Source organism: Drosophila hydei, unplaced genomic scaffold (genome assembly GCF_003285905.1).
Source record: "Drosophila hydei strain 15085-1641.00,03,60 unplaced genomic scaffold, DhydRS2 tig00008134-arrow-pilon, whole genome shotgun sequence".
NCBI lineage: Eukaryota > Metazoa > Arthropoda > Insecta > Diptera > Drosophilidae > Drosophila > Drosophila hydei.
In genome coordinates this window covers 1,421,728-1,438,812 of record NW_022045843.1, presented here as the reverse complement: position 1 = coordinate 1,438,812, position 17,085 = coordinate 1,421,728, and the positions used below count along the sequence as shown (strand labels likewise).

At 38.2% G+C, this 17,085-nt stretch overlaps 3 protein-coding genes across 23 annotated transcripts; 1 reads left to right on the top strand and 2 right to left on the bottom strand.

Moving 5' to 3' along the window:
* Nucleotides 1–3,707: 3,707 nt before the first annotated feature.
* LOC111592529 (gastrula zinc finger protein XlCGF26.1) lies at nucleotides 3,708–13,085 on the bottom strand. 18 transcript variants are annotated; one of them, XM_023304796.2, is made up of 13 exons: nucleotides 12,627–13,085; nucleotides 12,359–12,472; nucleotides 9,900–10,036; nucleotides 9,620–9,708; nucleotides 8,839–9,174; nucleotides 8,177–8,373; nucleotides 7,849–7,954; nucleotides 7,416–7,740; nucleotides 7,189–7,353; nucleotides 6,977–7,124; nucleotides 6,770–6,903; nucleotides 6,123–6,708; nucleotides 3,708–4,540 (listed from the first exon to the last, which is right to left on the bottom strand). In XM_023304796.2, the coding sequence occupies exons 3-13, from the start codon at nucleotides 10,034–10,036 to the stop codon at nucleotides 4,316–4,318; spliced, it is 2,448 nt and encodes an 815-aa protein (XP_023160564.2). In that variant the 5' UTR covers nucleotides 12,359–12,472; nucleotides 12,627–13,085; the 3' UTR covers nucleotides 3,708–4,315. The 18 variants fall into 18 exon arrangements, with proteins under 18 accessions (XP_023160564.2, XP_023160555.2, XP_023160560.2 ...); XM_023304787.2 differs by having other exon boundaries at nucleotides 12,359–13,085; XM_023304792.2 differs by having other exon boundaries at nucleotides 8,177–8,358; nucleotides 12,359–13,084.
* Nucleotides 13,086–13,239: 154 nt separating this feature from the next.
* LOC111592532 (probable 28S ribosomal protein S16, mitochondrial) lies at nucleotides 13,240–13,839 on the top strand. The gene is made up of 2 exons (XM_023304813.2): nucleotides 13,240–13,495; nucleotides 13,554–13,839. The coding sequence occupies exons 1-2, from the start codon at nucleotides 13,379–13,381 to the stop codon at nucleotides 13,827–13,829; spliced, it is 393 nt and encodes a 130-aa protein (XP_023160581.1). The 5' UTR covers nucleotides 13,240–13,378; the 3' UTR covers nucleotides 13,830–13,839.
* Nucleotides 13,840–13,866: 27 nt separating this feature from the next.
* LOC111592530 (receptor expression-enhancing protein 5) lies at nucleotides 13,867–16,883 on the bottom strand. Of its 4 annotated transcripts, none has more exons than XM_030225554.1 (4): nucleotides 16,639–16,883; nucleotides 14,388–14,620; nucleotides 14,223–14,322; nucleotides 13,867–14,161 (listed from the first exon to the last, which is right to left on the bottom strand). In XM_030225554.1, the coding sequence occupies exons 1-4, from the start codon at nucleotides 16,787–16,789 to the stop codon at nucleotides 14,100–14,102; spliced, it is 546 nt and encodes a 181-aa protein (XP_030081414.1). In that variant the 5' UTR covers nucleotides 16,790–16,883; the 3' UTR covers nucleotides 13,867–14,099. The 4 variants fall into 4 exon arrangements, with proteins under 4 accessions (XP_030081414.1, XP_023160579.1, XP_023160580.1 ...); XM_023304811.2 differs by lacking the exon at nucleotides 16,639–16,883 and adding an exon at nucleotides 15,275–15,637; XM_023304812.2 differs by lacking the exon at nucleotides 16,639–16,883 and adding an exon at nucleotides 14,680–14,761.
* Nucleotides 16,884–17,085: the final 202 nt, after the last annotated feature.

Here is a 17,085-nt window from a genome sequence, read left to right as displayed (position 1 = left end):
AGGTGGGTGTAACTCAAAATTATGCTACAACTTGTTGTGCCCATAAAAAGAGCTTTCCAGCTCGTAGACTAAGAATTCATACACAATATACTATATATATAGTTGAAAATATATTTCTCTAGCAGCCAGAGCCCAGGTTGAAGTTTAAGTAATTCGACCTCCAAAATGCAGCGTAGACAAAAGTCAAATCTTAACGAGAAAACTTGAATTCAATTGTTACTTAATTTTGCAGCGACTGTTAGCTTATGACGTCACCAGCAAAGACTCATGTTCATGCAAAGCTTGCGGAGCAATCAAAACTTGTTTGCCGAGACACACACACACACATAAATGCGCACACATACGCATACACTGAAATCAAAACAGATATTTAAAAAGAGCAAATAGAAAAACAACAATTAAGTGGCAAACAAAAGTCACACTGTGGGTAAAAAAATCATTTGAAATTCAAAGCACGCTGAATTCGCTGCGACCCGAATTCGCCAAAATTGATTGTATGTAGTACATGGCATGCAGCAATTGGAACTGGAACTGCCATTCGCTGCAATTCTCCAATTCAGAATATTCCAATTAGACTTAAGCTTCATGCGCTTGGCAAAATGATGACATCTTTGCATGTCATGGATTTTTCCTTGGAATTGAAATTGAAATGACAACAAAAAAAAAACAACATTGAAGGCGAGCAAGAAACGAAAATGTATACGGCACTTGTTCAAGCACAATTAATTTTAATTTAATGCCTAAGAGAATAAACAAGTGAAAAAATAAAAAAGCCTATATTAAGGTACAGACGTGTCCATGTCAGAGCCTTGTATGGGCTCATGCCAAAAATGTTTTGGGTTTTAACTTCTTGTCGGATAATGCACTTGCATGCATAATATAATGCATACATACATATACATATATGTATATACGTACGTACATAAATATATATATATATAAATATATATGAAGCCAAGTCTTATAAGGTTGGCTGATTCACTGATGTAATCGCGCTCAGTTTTTCTATATAGCACTAAATCATTTCAAGTAAAATGAAACTATTTAAATTATGAGCAAGTTGGGACGACTTTGGTCGGATATTGAGCGCCATGAATGCTAAATGTTAAATGTTTGCTACGTGCCTTAATTGCTCGGATAGCGACCATATGGCCAAAACCTTTTCTTTTTGGCCAGTCGCTTCGTGACTTCATGTAAAAACAACGCTAATTATTTTTCATATTAAGTCAAAACGATTACTCAGTTAGCTTTCAGACAAGCAGTCGCCGCGCGAATACCCTGTAAAAGCTAAGCAAACAACCTTCTCTAATAGTATTACGGATTTGCCGCGCCTCCTCAAGGGGAGTAGCTGTGAGACGTCACAGCCTAAACACAAGTAAATCGTATGTTTCAGAAACAAAGTTGGGTGTGTTAGACCCAACCTATAAGGCATAAGTAGCTTGATCATCACTGCTATATTTATCTTATCACATTACAATTTTTGGGTACACATAAAAAATATTGATAAATGCAAGAAACAAACTTGATTTACATTGATCAATCTAAAGAACTTGGGTTGAATTATCCAAAAGTTTTCGAGCTTTGCAGAAATATTGAATGGGCCAAGGAAATATTTGATTGGATTCTTAAATCTTAGAACAATATACCCAATTGAAACCCATTTACTGGGCAAGAATGATAAACATTTTAGTTTTATTGCACAGCAAACTGAACTACTTCATATACATATAAGCCGCCTTGTATCTTATCTAGCTAGAAATTCTATGTGTATTAGTCTAAAGTTCTTGAGAATGTCATACATTTAAAGACATATAAGTATAAATATATATAAATATATATTTACTTAGTTCACTTTTAGTTACTTCTCTGTCAAGAGAGGAAAAACCTGTTTTTAGGTCTTTAAGCAGTACTCTGATCAATTGTTGATTCACAATGCTGTTCCATTGAGTCGCAATAATTCCGTTTGCTTGTTTAATCAGCGTATCTATAAATAAATTATTAAAACATTTGCAAACAGCGGGCAGTTGCCAACTTTTTGGGAATTATTTATATGGTGCTTTTCTTTCGTTTTCAATATGTGAACACATATGTTATCTGATAGCGCCTGTTTGACTAATCGCTTTATTGCGAATGTTTTTGTGATTTGTTTTTTTGCAATTATGTCTGACATAAAAGATAGCAAACACTACAGGTATCTGAAATGAAAGAAGTTTGATTATTATTTGGCTTGTAGCAAAAGAATCCAGTTATAGCCGAAACACGAATTGGCCAAACATAAAAAAATTCCCCAAGGCTTCAAGAAGAGCATTATGGATGATAAATTCAAATAAGAATCCAATTGGTATTCTGGTTAGCAACTAAATTTTGCTTATAGATCCATCGGTTTATGGGCTTATAGTTTACAGAACTATCCATGGAAATGATTAATATTGATCAAGCTTTTAAGCTTGGTAAACTTAGTTTCGAAACGTCGGATATAGCCTTCTTCAGAATAAGCTCTTCATGGCAAGAGATGTTATAGCAAATACTCTCTAAGGTTCTTTATATACAAAAGACTTTCGAAATATCTGCATTACACTGTGAATTCGCCCTTTCAATTATTTGCTTCCACTAATTTCTTGCTTTGTTAATATTAACGCAAAACATGCAAGTTAACAATTACAGTTACACATTCTTTTTTGTTTTTATTATTCATAGTCGTATTTTCTTTAAGGCTTACATATTAAAATATACGCTTAAGATTAGGTTCATCTATTTATTGGATTATGTTATCGATTTACTTGTTGCATTTTCAATTAACGCATTCCTAGTTTTTATTTTTTAAGGTATATGTTTGTTTTCTGTTTTCTGCTTTCCGTTTTGTTGTTACTTTTTGTATATATTTTTACAGTTTTGATAATAAATTTGTTTGTTTGTTTTTGTTACAAAAAGCGTGCATTGATTGATGGAATCTGCAACAGCGAAGGTGAGTGTATGTTGTGAGTGTGTGTTGTGTGTGTGTCTATGTACTAATTGTTTTTTATTTTTCATTTTTGCTTTAATTGTGTTCGTGTGTTGTCTATAAATTTGTTATACAACTAATATTTTACTTATAGCTATATTTATGTACTCATATTTTCCTTCGATTTTTATATAATTCTTTTGCTTTTACTTTTACTTTTAACTTTACTCTACTTTTATGTTGCTCTGTTGTGTTTATCAGTAATAGATACTAGTATTCTTTAGTTACTGTGCCAGGCACTGCGTCGCCCACACTTTCAATTAATTAATTCTGTTTTAGACCTGTTTTGCTTTTACTTAAGTTCTAATTGCATGTTAATTTTTCATTTTCTGCGATTTTTCTTCTTTTATGTACAAGCTTTGAAAATTGTTGTTTGTGTTGGACAAACGCCCACGACCACGCCCACAACAAACATGATCGAGACGCCAGAGTGCTGTTAGCTAATTTACGTATTACATTAGAATTATAATTGTTATTAAAATAATAATTGTTTTGCTTTTGTTTTGTTTTAATTTGCGTGTTTAAGACTAAATTTAGTTGTAGTTTTTGTTGTTGTTGTTTGTTTGCTTAATATTTATTTTCTGTTTGTTTTCTTTTCTCTCTTTAATATGTATACACAGTTTACAATTAGGCGATATATATTAATACACACTACACACACATACATATATATAACTCTATATACATATGTGTGCATACATATATGTGTGTGTGTGTTCGTTTTTAAAATGTTTCAATTAAAAAGTAATTAGGTAAAAACTTTTGCAACTTAGACGAGGTTCTTGTTTTAGATGCGACCAATACATCACAAAGAAATTATAACAGTATAGTTACTAATTACAGTTACAATTGTATGTGTGTGTGTGGGTGTATATATATATATGTTTATATATGTAGCTAGTTGTCTATTTAATTAATAGCTAATTGATAACTAAAGTAATACAACTAAGGGAATCGCTTAACTCTTATATACGCACAAGGATCTCTTCTCTTATATTCACTTTTAGCTGTTGCGTGTGTATGTGTGTGGCTTGCAAAGCTGCCCTGTTCATATTTTATATATCTATTTATAAGTTTGCTGGTGTGCGTGGGTGGGTGTACATATGTATATGTGTGTGTGTATGTGTGTTTCTTTTGAGAGCGGGAGCAAGCCTTCGCCTTCGCCTTCGCCTTTGCCTCGCAATTGCAATTGCACAAATTGGCTTTGTATATTTACAAATAGTTACATCAGAAATGCTCATCATAATGTTATCAACTCTCGTTCTCTTCTTCTCGCTTGCTGCTCCGCCCCTTACTTTCTCTCTCTCTTTTAGTTTACTCTGCATGCATGGAGCCCTGTTGTTGTTGTTGTTGCTGCTGCTGCTGCTGCTGTTGTTGCTCCTCCTGCAACACGTTGCGACAGATCTCGTATTTGATGACTTTGCCATGGCCATGGCCACTGGATACGATTTGCACCTCCACCTGAGCAGGTTGTTGGCCAGCAGCGGCGGCGGCTGCGGCTGCAGCTGCTGCTTGTTGCTGCTGTTGCACGTCGGCCTCCTGTAAAAAGTTGCAAAACTTTAGAAAATCTTTTGTAAAATAAAAGCCAAAGAAGTCGCTCGCTAAATACCAAAGTAAATATTTATGTATATAAATAAAAACTAAACTAAAATTAAGCTCAAGCAAAATATCAAAGGGGGCTGTCAAAAAACGTAACTAAGATTTAAAGATAAATTATTATTGTTTATTTATTTTTGTTTTGTTTTATTTTTTTGACAAGGAATATTTTTTTTTTTAAAGAAATAGAACAGCAAAACTAGGAAGAAATCTAAAAACAAAAACAGTAAATGGTGGATTTAAATAATAATGTAAAAAAAATACACAGAGATAAAAACAGGCAAAGAATTAAAGAATTATACACATTTTCTAAATATACACATGACAATTGTACAATTAGTTATATATAGTTGTTGTTTATGGGACAATATTATCTTGATAATTTGGAATATATTGTTGTTTGTTTGTATACACACCTAAAACGCGCACAGTGAAGCCTTTTTTGCGTACACGTACTACAAAAGATTGTAACGATTGTATTTACTGTAGTATTTGATCTATGTATTATTTTGGTTTTATTTGTTTATCAATTTGTTTTTGTTTTTTTGTTTAGTTCCTCAAAGAGTTTACTACACACACACAAAAACTAGACACACATATACTCACACACGCGCACAGATAAAACTTATACAAATACAATTTGCTTTGGTATTTACGAAACAATCAGCTGTGTGTGTGTGTATCTGTGTGCATGCGTGCCCGTGTGTGTGTGTGTGGGTGAGTGTAAGTAGTTTTCTTTAGCTTTTTATTATTGTTCAGTTGATCTGTTGATCTATTTCTTTATTGTTTATTTAGTAAGAAGTAGTTGGTACAACAAGCTGCAAGTATTCGAAGTTAAAAAAAAAGAATGCATTTATCATTTTGTTTGTGTGTGATTTTCATAGAGGGAAGACAACAAAAAGAACAGTGCAAAACAAGAGTAACGAAATATATATATGCATTCCTAGTCCGTAGATATCTAGCTACTGATCTGTCTGGACTATTGAGCACTTTAGATATAAAAATTAATGAAATAAAATTGAAGTCGAAAATATGAGTTTATTTTTATTTTTAATAAAAATATTTAACTAACTGAAAATATTCAACTGTCCGGATTAGTCAAGCTATACTGTATTCCTTTTCATTGTGTAGTTAATAACTTGCATAGAGATAGAAGACCCCGAAAGTATAGCGTATTCTCTAACAGACCGACATAAAAGCCTTTGCCGAGACGTTCCCCCCCGACTTGAAGAAGCATATTTTTTTGTCGCTTTATTGTTGATACTCGGTAACAATTGCTTAGTTAGTTATTAACTAAATTAAATTGCATAGCTTAGAGGCTAAACTAACTGCTCCCACAAAATATATTATATGTAAGACTAAATTAATTATAATCTATGCCAGTTTATATATTTTTTCTTTCATTATCTTCGTATAAATCAAGCAAATTAAAAAGCACAATTGAAATAATTGACCATATCTGTTGTAGTTATCTATGGGGTCGGGCTGGGGGTGGGGGAGTTTGAGGGCTGGGCACTTAGCATACCTGTTGCTGCGATATGGCTGGCTTTGTTTCCAAATGCTGGCGCTGATGCAGCATCAGATGATTCTTTTGGAAGAACGCCTTTCCACATTCGCAAACATGAGTGCGAACCGTGCAGCCCCCGTTTGGATGTCGTCGATTGTGCTGCATTAGACCGTGCTTGGCAGCGAATCCTTTGCCGCAGCTGGCGCAGAAATGCGATTTAGGCTTGTTGGCCGGCGACACGGTGACAACATGTTGCTGCTGCTGTTGCTGGACGTGCTGCAGATGCTGTTGCCCGTGCACGGGCATTGTGGGCACAGCTGTGACAACGGCTTGCGGATGGGTCGAATTGGCGGCCTGCACCAGCGTGGTCTGTGACATCACCTGACCGGTTGATGATATGATTTGCACCGGCACCGGACTCTGTCCCACCAGATTTGGGTTGGCCGTGACCACAGTACCCGGATTAAGGCTAGCAGTGCTCAAGAAGTGACCAGGCAGCGCTGCTGTCAAGGCGCACAGATCGGTCATCAAACTCTTGTCGCCCGTATGCAGTCGCAAGTGCAAGGCGAGCGCCTCGCGACTATTAAACGCACTGCCACATTCACTGAAAATCGATGAGTTTTCATTAGTTAATCTTCAAGTTGTGGTAAACTGCAAACACCTACCGGCAAACGAACTGTGGACGCGTTACACCATTCGCATCGGTTGTGGAGACGGTGAGCAGCGTTGAATTAGCTGGATTGCTGACAACGGTGATCGTCTGTGGATGTCCAGGATGATGATGTGGCTGTTGAAGCTGCTTAAATTTTAGATCAATTACAAATATACCATAAATTTACTATCGAAATGTGTATTCAAATTTTCATGCAAACCTGCTGATTGGCTATGATGGTAGCGCTGCTCGTATTGGGATTAACACCATTGTGCGCTGCACGCACATGCTGATGCAGCTCTGCTTTGGTGAGGAAACCTTCGCCGCAGCTAACGCAGGGATGCGCCTGCTCGCCTGTGTGTACGCGCCTGTAAAGCAATAAATAAAATGACTTAGTTGATATTTAATTTGTATACAAGTTGAATAGCTCACCTCATGTGGGAAACTAGTGTGCGCTTCTGTAGAAATTCTTTGCCACAAACTGTGCAGGAGTGTGGTATCTTGCCGTGTATGCGACCGTGATTAACCAATTGAAACTTTCGTGGAAACGAGGCTCCGCAATCAGCGCAAACAAATGGATTCAATGAACCATGAAAACTGCGAAGCAATGAAATCGTGAGTTTAGTTTAAGTAATAAGTGAGATTGAGTAGTTGCTCACCGCGAGTGCATAATCAGGTGATTCTCCTGTGCGAAACTCTCACCGCATTCCTCGCAGACGTAGGGACGTTCGCCGGCGTGAAATTTACTGTGCGTAACCAGATGACGTTTGAGGGGAAATGCACGTCCGCACTCCTGGCAAACAAATGGCCGTTCCCGGCTGTGGACGCGCGAATGCGTCAATAGATGATGCTTAAGCGTAAAGCTCTTCTTGCACTCCTGACACTGATATGGCCGATCAGTTGAGTGAAGCAGTAGATGCGTATTCAAACAGTGCTTGTGCGCAAAACTTTTGCCGCAATGGGTGCAAATATGTGGTCGTTCGCCTAAAGAGTACAAATATAAAAAAACGAGAAAGAAAAAGGGGGCAGAGCGAGAGTTTGGGGTTAGACCTGCTCATAATTTCATAGGTATGTGCTAGGAACAAGAACAACCACCTGTGTGCACGCGTGCGTGTGTTGTCAAATGATGTTTGAGCAGAAAGGATTTACCGCACTCGTCACAACTGTACGGGCGCTCCTTTTTGATGGTGGCGTCGGTCTAAAAAAGAATAAAGAGACCACGAAGAGAGAAAAAGACGTTGATTACTATGCGAATCAAGGGGATTTATATATATATATATATATATATATATATATATATATATATATATATATATATATATATATATATATATATATTCTATATTTTCATTTTTGTTTTGTTTAAGTGTTTAAGTGTTTGTGTGTGTGTAAGTGAGTGTAACATAAATGTTGGGCTTACTTCGCTGAAATGCATTGATTCCTGTAGTTCGGTCTTTGGGGACAATTCTAATGTGCCTGGCTCCAACTTTAAGTTGGGTGCGTCGCCCTGCGAGTCCTCGTTCTCTTCGAGTCCTTGTATTACTTTCTGTACTTGAACTGAAATACCAGGAAGTATGTCACCTAAGAGTGTTGTTGCACCGCCAACGGAACAATAACCAAATGGAATTCAAAGGAAGATATATCAAAAATAAAAGAGAAGAAAAACAAAGAAAGAAAATCAAAAGTACGAACCAAACACAAACTCAACAGAACAAAACAAAAAAAAAAAAAAGAGAAAAACAAAAAGAACAAAAAAAATTGAACTCAAGAAATTAAATTAAAAATATATTTATATATTTTTAGAAAAATGAAAAACATAAGAACGAAATCTATTAACAAAAATTCAAATTTTAACCGCCAACAATTACGGTAAGCAGCAATGCAATGCAACGCAACGTAACACAACGCAACGTGACGTCACGTTGCGTAACGTAACGCAACAGGTAGTAAGCAACGAGAATACCGAATACCAGTACCAGTGCCAGAGAGAGTCAGACAGAGACAGAGAGTGTTGTAGCAGTAGGAGCGTTTTGGAGGAGAAGGAGGAGATAATCGAACACAACACAGATTTGAGATGCTTACTTGGTGTCGCGCCCGGCGCCGTCGAATGATGATGGTGGTGGGCTCCGTCGCCAGCGGTGAGTGTGTGCGTCTGATGGTGGCCGTGACCGGCTGCAATGGCGCGCTTGATTAGGATCTCATTGCATTCCTCTTGGGTGAGATGCAATGGTCCAATTGAGCCAAAATGCGACTTGGCCGCAGCGGCGGCACTCGAAGTGGTTAATACCGTTTGTCCAGTTTTTGTGTCAACAATGCTGCCATTTGTCAATGCATGATGGTGTGCAGCAGTCGTCGGATCACCTCCACCTGCTGCCGCAGCCGCAGCTGCTGCCGCTGTTGCCTGATCGACCAAAAGATCTAATACGCCACAGCCCGCCGCCCGCCGCCGCCGCCATGTGTATTTTTTTTATGAGTGAGAGTAAGTGAATGACAGTGTATGTGGGAGGAAGGTGGGGAGGGGAGTATGAGTAGGTGGGATGGGTGTTGGTGTTGGTGTTGGTGTTGGTAATGCGTGACAGCAATACAAGAGCAAACACAGCGACAACAGAGAAAAAGAGAGAGAGAGAAAGACAGAGATCGAGAAAGTGGATATTACAATTTGTGGAAGTGGGTTACAGCGAGCGAGCGGAAAGTAGCAAATAGAAGTAAACAAAGAGAGAAAGAGAGAACAATCGATTAGCGGAAACCCCCTAACAATCGATATATACAAATCGATTACAACACATCAACAACGCGTGCAACACTAATTAATTTGATTTCTCAAACAGATTGTTTTAACTGATTTTTAACGACAGCCACTTACAGTTCTTATCGAGCGAATTTATGCTCAACACCTGTTGACCAGAGTCCTGTTTTTTGACCACCGTCGACGCGGCGCCTGTGGTAATTACTCTGTGGATGGATAGAGATAGAAATAGAGAGAAAGTGGGAAAAGAGAAAGAGAGAGAGCGCATCGAAGCGGCCGAGAAAAAACGAGGCTTAGTTAAAGCATTTTAACTTGTTCTAGAGATAATTTGTATCTTTAATTTTTTTATGATTTTGTATATCATATTTATTGTTTTTGTTTTTCTTTGAAAACGCACCTTTGTGTTCCGGGCGCAAACGAGGAATCGTTCACCACGAACATGCGACGAACGACATTGCCCTTATTGCTGGCGAGTGCACCTTTAACATCCTTTTGTACGGCCAATGATCCATCCGTGGATAACAGATAGGGCATCTAAAATGGGTGTGTACACATTGTTTTTTCAGTATAACTGGCAACAGCTGGCTATTTTGGATTTATGGATGCACCAACGACTCTCCACATAACGGATGATGGATGATGTTATTTTTTTGTATATCATTTTACTTGATTCGATTTGATTGGTTTTGGTATTTTAATTGTTTTTTGTTCATGTCTGTTGTTAGTTTGTTTGTTGGTTTGATTGATTGATTGATTTGTCCCCAAAAACCGAACAGATTACAGGAAATGCAAGTGCAAGTGTTTTTCAGCGTTGCTCAACACTGAACGCCGTTGCATAACACATTCATTAATCCAATATACATAGATTTTGGGTTAGGTTAATTAATCTAATTCTATGCTAATAATTAGTACAAAGTACAGTTGCCACTGCAATTGATTCATGGTAGTATTTTGTATTTAATGTTGCGCTTTGTTGTTTTGTTGTTCATTTTGTCTTATTAACACGCTACACCTGCGCAGCGCTGCGGCGCGGCAACAGTTGATAAAAAAAAACACAATACCAAATGAAAGGAAAGCAAGCAGCGGTGGCGGAGGCGACAGCGACGTCGGCGAAGGCAGCAGCGGCGGCAGAAGAACAAGAAGAGGAACAGACAAACAGCGACAGCAAAGCGCGCGCTTTTTCCACTGCGCTCGAGCTATTTGTATGTGTTGGTGTGTGTGTGCAAGTGTTAGTGTGTGTGCAATTGGACTTTTGACAGTTTGTTGAGCGCCAAAACGTAAGCAAGTGTAATCAAAACACACGCACGCACTGCACGCACACGAATATACCGAACTGGGTGTGTATGCGTACGTGAGAGAGCGTCGTTTTTGGTATGCGTGCGTTGAGTATGTGTTAGTGTTGAATATTCAACGAACGGCGAATTGACGACTGCCGCACACATGCACACAAAATGGTCGCCAGCACAGCACAGCGCGGCGAATTCGAACACAACGAAACACTATCTGACAGTGTATGTGTGTGTATTCACAAACGTGCGCAAAATAGGCAGGCAGAAAACGCAGCGAAATAGGGTTGCACTCTCATGCCAACGAAAAAAAGGTACTGCCAATTGTATAAGAAATCGTTGTACAAAAACAAAATGAACGCACAAAATGAACAGAAACGCAACAAAAAAAATTTATGATTAAAACCAATATGCAATAAATTTATTTTAAATTAGATGAATAGAAAACTGTGTATACATATATATATATATATATATATATATATATATATATATCGATTATATTCGATTGCTTTTGCGAACGCCATACTACTGTAGATTTCGCCCACCACACGTTAAATAATTAAGCCACATGTTTAATTAAATTCCTATTATCATGGGAGAGTGGGAAATGTATTGCAATCAGCTGCCACCGCGTGTGCAGCACAACGTGCGTATTTTTGTTTGTTTGCATACACACATAATCTACATGCATACGTATGCTATGTATGTACATACTTACGCATACTTTTTACAAATACCAAATTATGAATGTTTACGAATGAAATGGAAACGAAAAAATTTCGTATAAATGTATGGTAAAAGAATTCTAACACACTCGCTCGCATTCGCATGACCAACGCAGTTACATAAAAGTATATGTAGCTGGTTTTTTTCTTGTATTTGAGCCTCCACGTATGTATGTATATCGTACGTGTATACATACACGCGCACAACCCTGCATACGCATATACACATATATATGGCTGATGCACTTATACATACAGAGTTCAAAACCAACGAGTGAGCGAGCGAGCGGACGACGTAGCTGTATCTGTATTAGCGATGAGAGCGTGATATTTAAACTTATCAGACAATTACCGATTAGATTGTATTACTTGAAAACTGTTTCAATTATGTTATCAAAATTAATACAATTATGTTTAAAGCTGTACTAAATATGTGAATTTCGGAAAATAGTTGGTATTTGTTTTCGTTTCAGTTAAGCTATACTACGGATATTCGTTCTATTCGTGTTGAAGACTACATCTTAAGGCCATCTCTAGCCAATATGCTTGTGTGTATGTGGCGCTGTTGTTGGGGCAACAGGAACGTACAAAGGGGGAAAGAAGAGAAGACACAACACGATTTGCTGTGGGAAAGCAACAGAAACATTTATTACGTGGGTGGCGGGGGGTTGTTGGCTAGCTAGCTCGTTGGGTCGATTGGTTATTTAGCAGTTTGCATTTGCAAAAGCACTCGCATTCGATATTAAAAAAAAAAAAAACAATGAAAAAAATGATAGAAACATATTTGATAATATGCAACGAAGGGAATTCGAAGTATACATACAAATTGAGACTTCACTTACCGATTCCCCACTGACAGTGTAGTTAATATTTGGCGATATCTCCAAAACTGATTCTGCGGCACGGCTGCCGTTGTCTGTAAAACCCCAAGTGTAGCCGAAGGGCGGCGGATTGCTCTGTGCAGCGCACATTATAAATGAAGCAAAGCAGAAAAAGGGGGAGGCGAAAGAGAAAAAAGCGCAAAATTTCCAAACGCAAATGTAATTGCACTTTTCTGTTGCTTGTATTTGTATTATATGTATATGTATGTAGTTATACAAAATCACGTACAAAATACTAGCCTCCTGCTGTACGTCAACGTCGCGTTTTGGATGCAATTTGCAATATTTCTCTCTTTTTCACTATTTTTGATCGCGACAAATATGCGACGAAAACGAACAACGAGTACGGCGACGAACTACACACACCGAAAAGAAAGTCAACTTGCTTCTGTGGCTGAGGCGGGCGCCATTTTTTTCCGTTCCCTCGAAAAATTCACTTCGTTGGCGTTGGCGTGCTTCTTGCTGCTGCTGCTGCCTCAAATTTAATTCAATTCATTGATAAGCGCACTTTTGAATTTGTATGTGTAGGTGTGTGTACGCGCTGTGTATTTATGTGCCGTATTTGCAATTAAATTTATAAACAAAATAAACGCACACAGTTTTTTTACCCCCAATATTAATTCACAGACACAGACACCACTGAAAAATTCCTTAGTGTTCGTGTTCGTGTTCGACTGCTGACGCCATTTTGAATGAGCGGTCAGTGTGTACACATACTGGATGGGTACGCAGAGTTGCATAAGTGAAGTGTGTCTAATATTGAACGATGTCGTTTTTTAGCACATATTTTTGGTCCTTCGAATATAGTCCTGCCATAACCTTTACTTTCCGCAATCAACTTTGGAGTCTAAAATAGTCTGTTCGATTTTCCCCCATATTAAATATTCCGATAACCGATAATTCGTAATCGGCATGCCATTCTTTCATACTGTTTTCATAACACATTTTCTTGCTTTGGTAAAGTTTTGAATAAATCTTGAAATGTCCTTATCACCTGCCAGTGGCATTGGCCGCTTTTATAAACATTCTGCCAAGATAATACGTTTTGTCCGCCACGGTTGTGCAAATCGCCCATTCTATCACATTGTTGTCATGGAGGTCTGAGTTAAACTTTTAAAAATATTCTATTGAATTTGTTAAAAAAGCGATTTTACAGCGTCGCAAGAATCAACATCAGCCTGTCATTGAACAAGTTGGCTCCTATGACCCGATGCCAAATGCGACAAACGAACGTCTGGTTGCCTTAAATACGGAACGCATACGGTACTGGCTAGGAAAAGGTGCTCACATGTCCGACCCAGCGGCGGAGCTGTTAGGAATTGCCGGTCTACTGCCCGTACATCCACGCACCTATATGAACGCTTGGCGTAATCGCAAAGCAGCGGCAGAGGCAGCAGCAACTGAAGCCGTAAAGTCTGCCGAGACGGCATAGTTGTGCATTATTAATACATATATTAAACTTCCTAATAAATAGTTAATTTTGTGTATTCTTTTAATTTATGTTAACAAGCCGAGATTTCACTATAAACACATCTAATGCGAGTCATCAAATGGGGGTTTTCAAAACCAAGTGGCATGCGCCCAAAACAACAATCAAGTACAAAATTAAATGTGCAGACAATCATTGCGGTCCAATATGATGCAAACTGACGGCGGAGACTACAAAAATGCTCAAGGAAGTGATAAAGACGTAATAGCGCCTTTAGTCATCCTTTAGCACGCTGCCAGCCTTCCTAATGCCATCATCGATGATTTTGTCAACAGCTGAAAATAAAGATTAGGAATTAATTTGGCATATCTTTGACATCAGGTGTATATAACTTACAAGCATGATGCTTCAGGAAATGTGGGCGCACCAACTTGTTGTAAATAATAACAGACCCATTGTTGTCCACTGGCAACATGCACCAAATGAGGAAGCCACACTAAAGAATGGATAAAACAGATTCAGGTCAATTACCACACTTTGGTTTGAAGACTTCAACCTCACCTTAAACAGCCAGTAGAGTGGAATAATGTTGGTTAGGAGATGGGAGAAAAATTCAATGACCGTGAATATACCAAAGGTCACCCAGTAGATAAGCCATTTGGTATCATCCTGTTTAGTGCTCGATTCAATGGCATGAATGGACACATAAGCTGGATAAAGTACGCCAATTATGTTGCACAAGAGCTGTGCACCACAGCCAAATACCAAATAAAGAGCACAGAAGGTGGCAGAAACTGCAAATGAATTGAAAGGTTTCGTTAAATGTTTTACATGTTAGCCTTTCCTCTTCTACCAATCCGCAAAACTGGATTTTCTCTGAAAATCTCAATTAGTTTGGACTCCAAAGCTTCGAAGGCCATGATCTATGGCTGATCTCTATCTCCTGCCTGTGCTGTATGTTGGATGTAAAAAACACGATTGCCCTTTTCTCGATCGCAATTTGCTGCAGCGATTCGCCTCTGTGTAGCTATTATTAACCTTTCAGCTCTTGTCATATTCGCACTTGATATTTGGCCACGCGCATTGTGCGCCTATAAATTATAAATGTTTTGTACCTAAGCAGGCGATCTGAACCCAAAAGCCCAGCGGCCAGTGCTGTATTGCATGCCCGGTCGAGCGGACGCAAATTTGGATATCCACCCATTTTTTTTTCTGCTTGCGTGCAATTTGTAAAGGTGTGTAATTTTTTTATCGAGCATTTTATTATAGTTAGTGACCTCACACAGCCTCAACTAATGAAACTCGCGACTGTTATACTGCGATACTCATAAATATAATATGTGTTGACAGACGAAGCACAAGCGGCACACACACACGCTCGCTCATACATACACACACGCATATACATGGGTAGGCACGCTCTAGCTACGCATTGGGCGGCGACTCACCTGAACCAATGTAGACCACAGGCACTCGAACATTTTTGCGAGCTGTATGACGTTGTTTAACTTCCATAATATAATCCCAAAGCCACATTTAAGGCTTTTACATAATTGGTGTTAGCACTGGTAAATTTTACACATTCATACGCATATGTACACAAACACTCATGCACAAGTTCATATATGTTTGCATGCGTGTCCACCTGGTCTGTATACACGTGTGCAAAATCGCCACGAAAGCACAAAACCCGGTCAAAGTCGAAGCTGAGCTTGACCTCTGAGGTTTTCAATTAAAAATAAACGTTTTTTCAATTATAGAAAAAAACAAACGATTACTGAATGTGCGCCACAATGGGCAGAAATTACGTTACTGCAGCCAGCTGTGTGTGAAGTAAACAAAAGAAACACAAAGTTTATGGAAAAATATATACACACATACACGTATGCAGTTTACACATATGTACATGAGAGAGAGAGAGAGGAGTGTATATGTGTCTGTGTGTGGAGCTGTAAAAAGTATGCAATTCCCAAAGTAATCCCAGCCTGCTTTTCTAGTATAACAATTGTGCTTATTTTGGCGCCCTCATGTGATATGTTTGCCTCAGTGCATTATAACAGGTTGCGGTTTCTATTTATAAATTAGAAAAAATTCCACTTAGTCACGTTGAGTAGCCACGTAAGGCGGGGGAAAATGCGTCATGGTCTAGTCCTGTTGATCTATCGCGAACGGTTTTGAGTTTCGCTGGAGACAGGACTCACCAGCAAATATGTTCACTCTATCGATGCCACTGCGCTGCTCCAAAATATCAAAGGTTTTGGTCCATGGCTTCTCAGGATCCCGTAGTGATATTTTCAAGTTTTCTTTGTAATTATCGAACCAATGGGGTATCTGGGAAAATTGTGAACTCATTTTCTAACTGTTAATTTCAGCAACTAATTGATTTAATATGCGTCGCCAACTAGTTTCATCAGCGTTGTTTCAGCTTCTCGATTCACACAGTCTTTGGAGTTGCTACAATCGACCGACCGCCACATAGAGACACAGCCAACTTACAGTGACGCAAAGTTGAGCAACGTTTAAAATTATTTGAATCAGATAAATTTAACAGATACGTTTCTTTTAATAATTTTATTTAAATAAATGTAAGAAACTAAAAAAATTCATTAAATGTAAACAAAATAACGATCTTTATTTAATAAAAGTATTGCACAGTTACAGTTACTTACTAAAAGGATACTATTAGCTTACTGGGGCTAACGGTTTTTTAAATATTAATTTTTCTCACTTTTTTACTTCTTACAATATGAAAATAAGCATTCCTGTTGATCTATCGCGAACGGTTTTGAGTTTCGCTGGAGACAGGACTCACCAGCAAATATGTTCACTCTATCGATGCCACTGCGCTGCTCCAAAATATCAAAGGTTTTGGTCCATGGCTTCTCAGGATCCCGTAGTGATATTTTCAAGTTTTCTTTGTAATTATCGAACCAAAGGGGTATCTGGGAAAATTGTGAACTCATTTTCTAACTGTTAATTTCAGCAACTAATTGATTTAATATGCGTCGCCAACTAGTTTCATCAGCGTTGTTTCAGCTTCTCGATTCACACAGTCTTTGGAGTTGCTACAATCGACCGACCGCCACATAGAGACACAGCCAACTTACAGTGACGCAAAGTTGAGCAACGTTTAAAATTATTTGAATCAGATAAATTTAACAGATACGTTTCTTTTAATAATTTTATTTAAATAAATGTAAGAAACTAAAAAAATTCATTAAATGTAAACAAAATAACGATCTTTATTTAATAAAAGTAT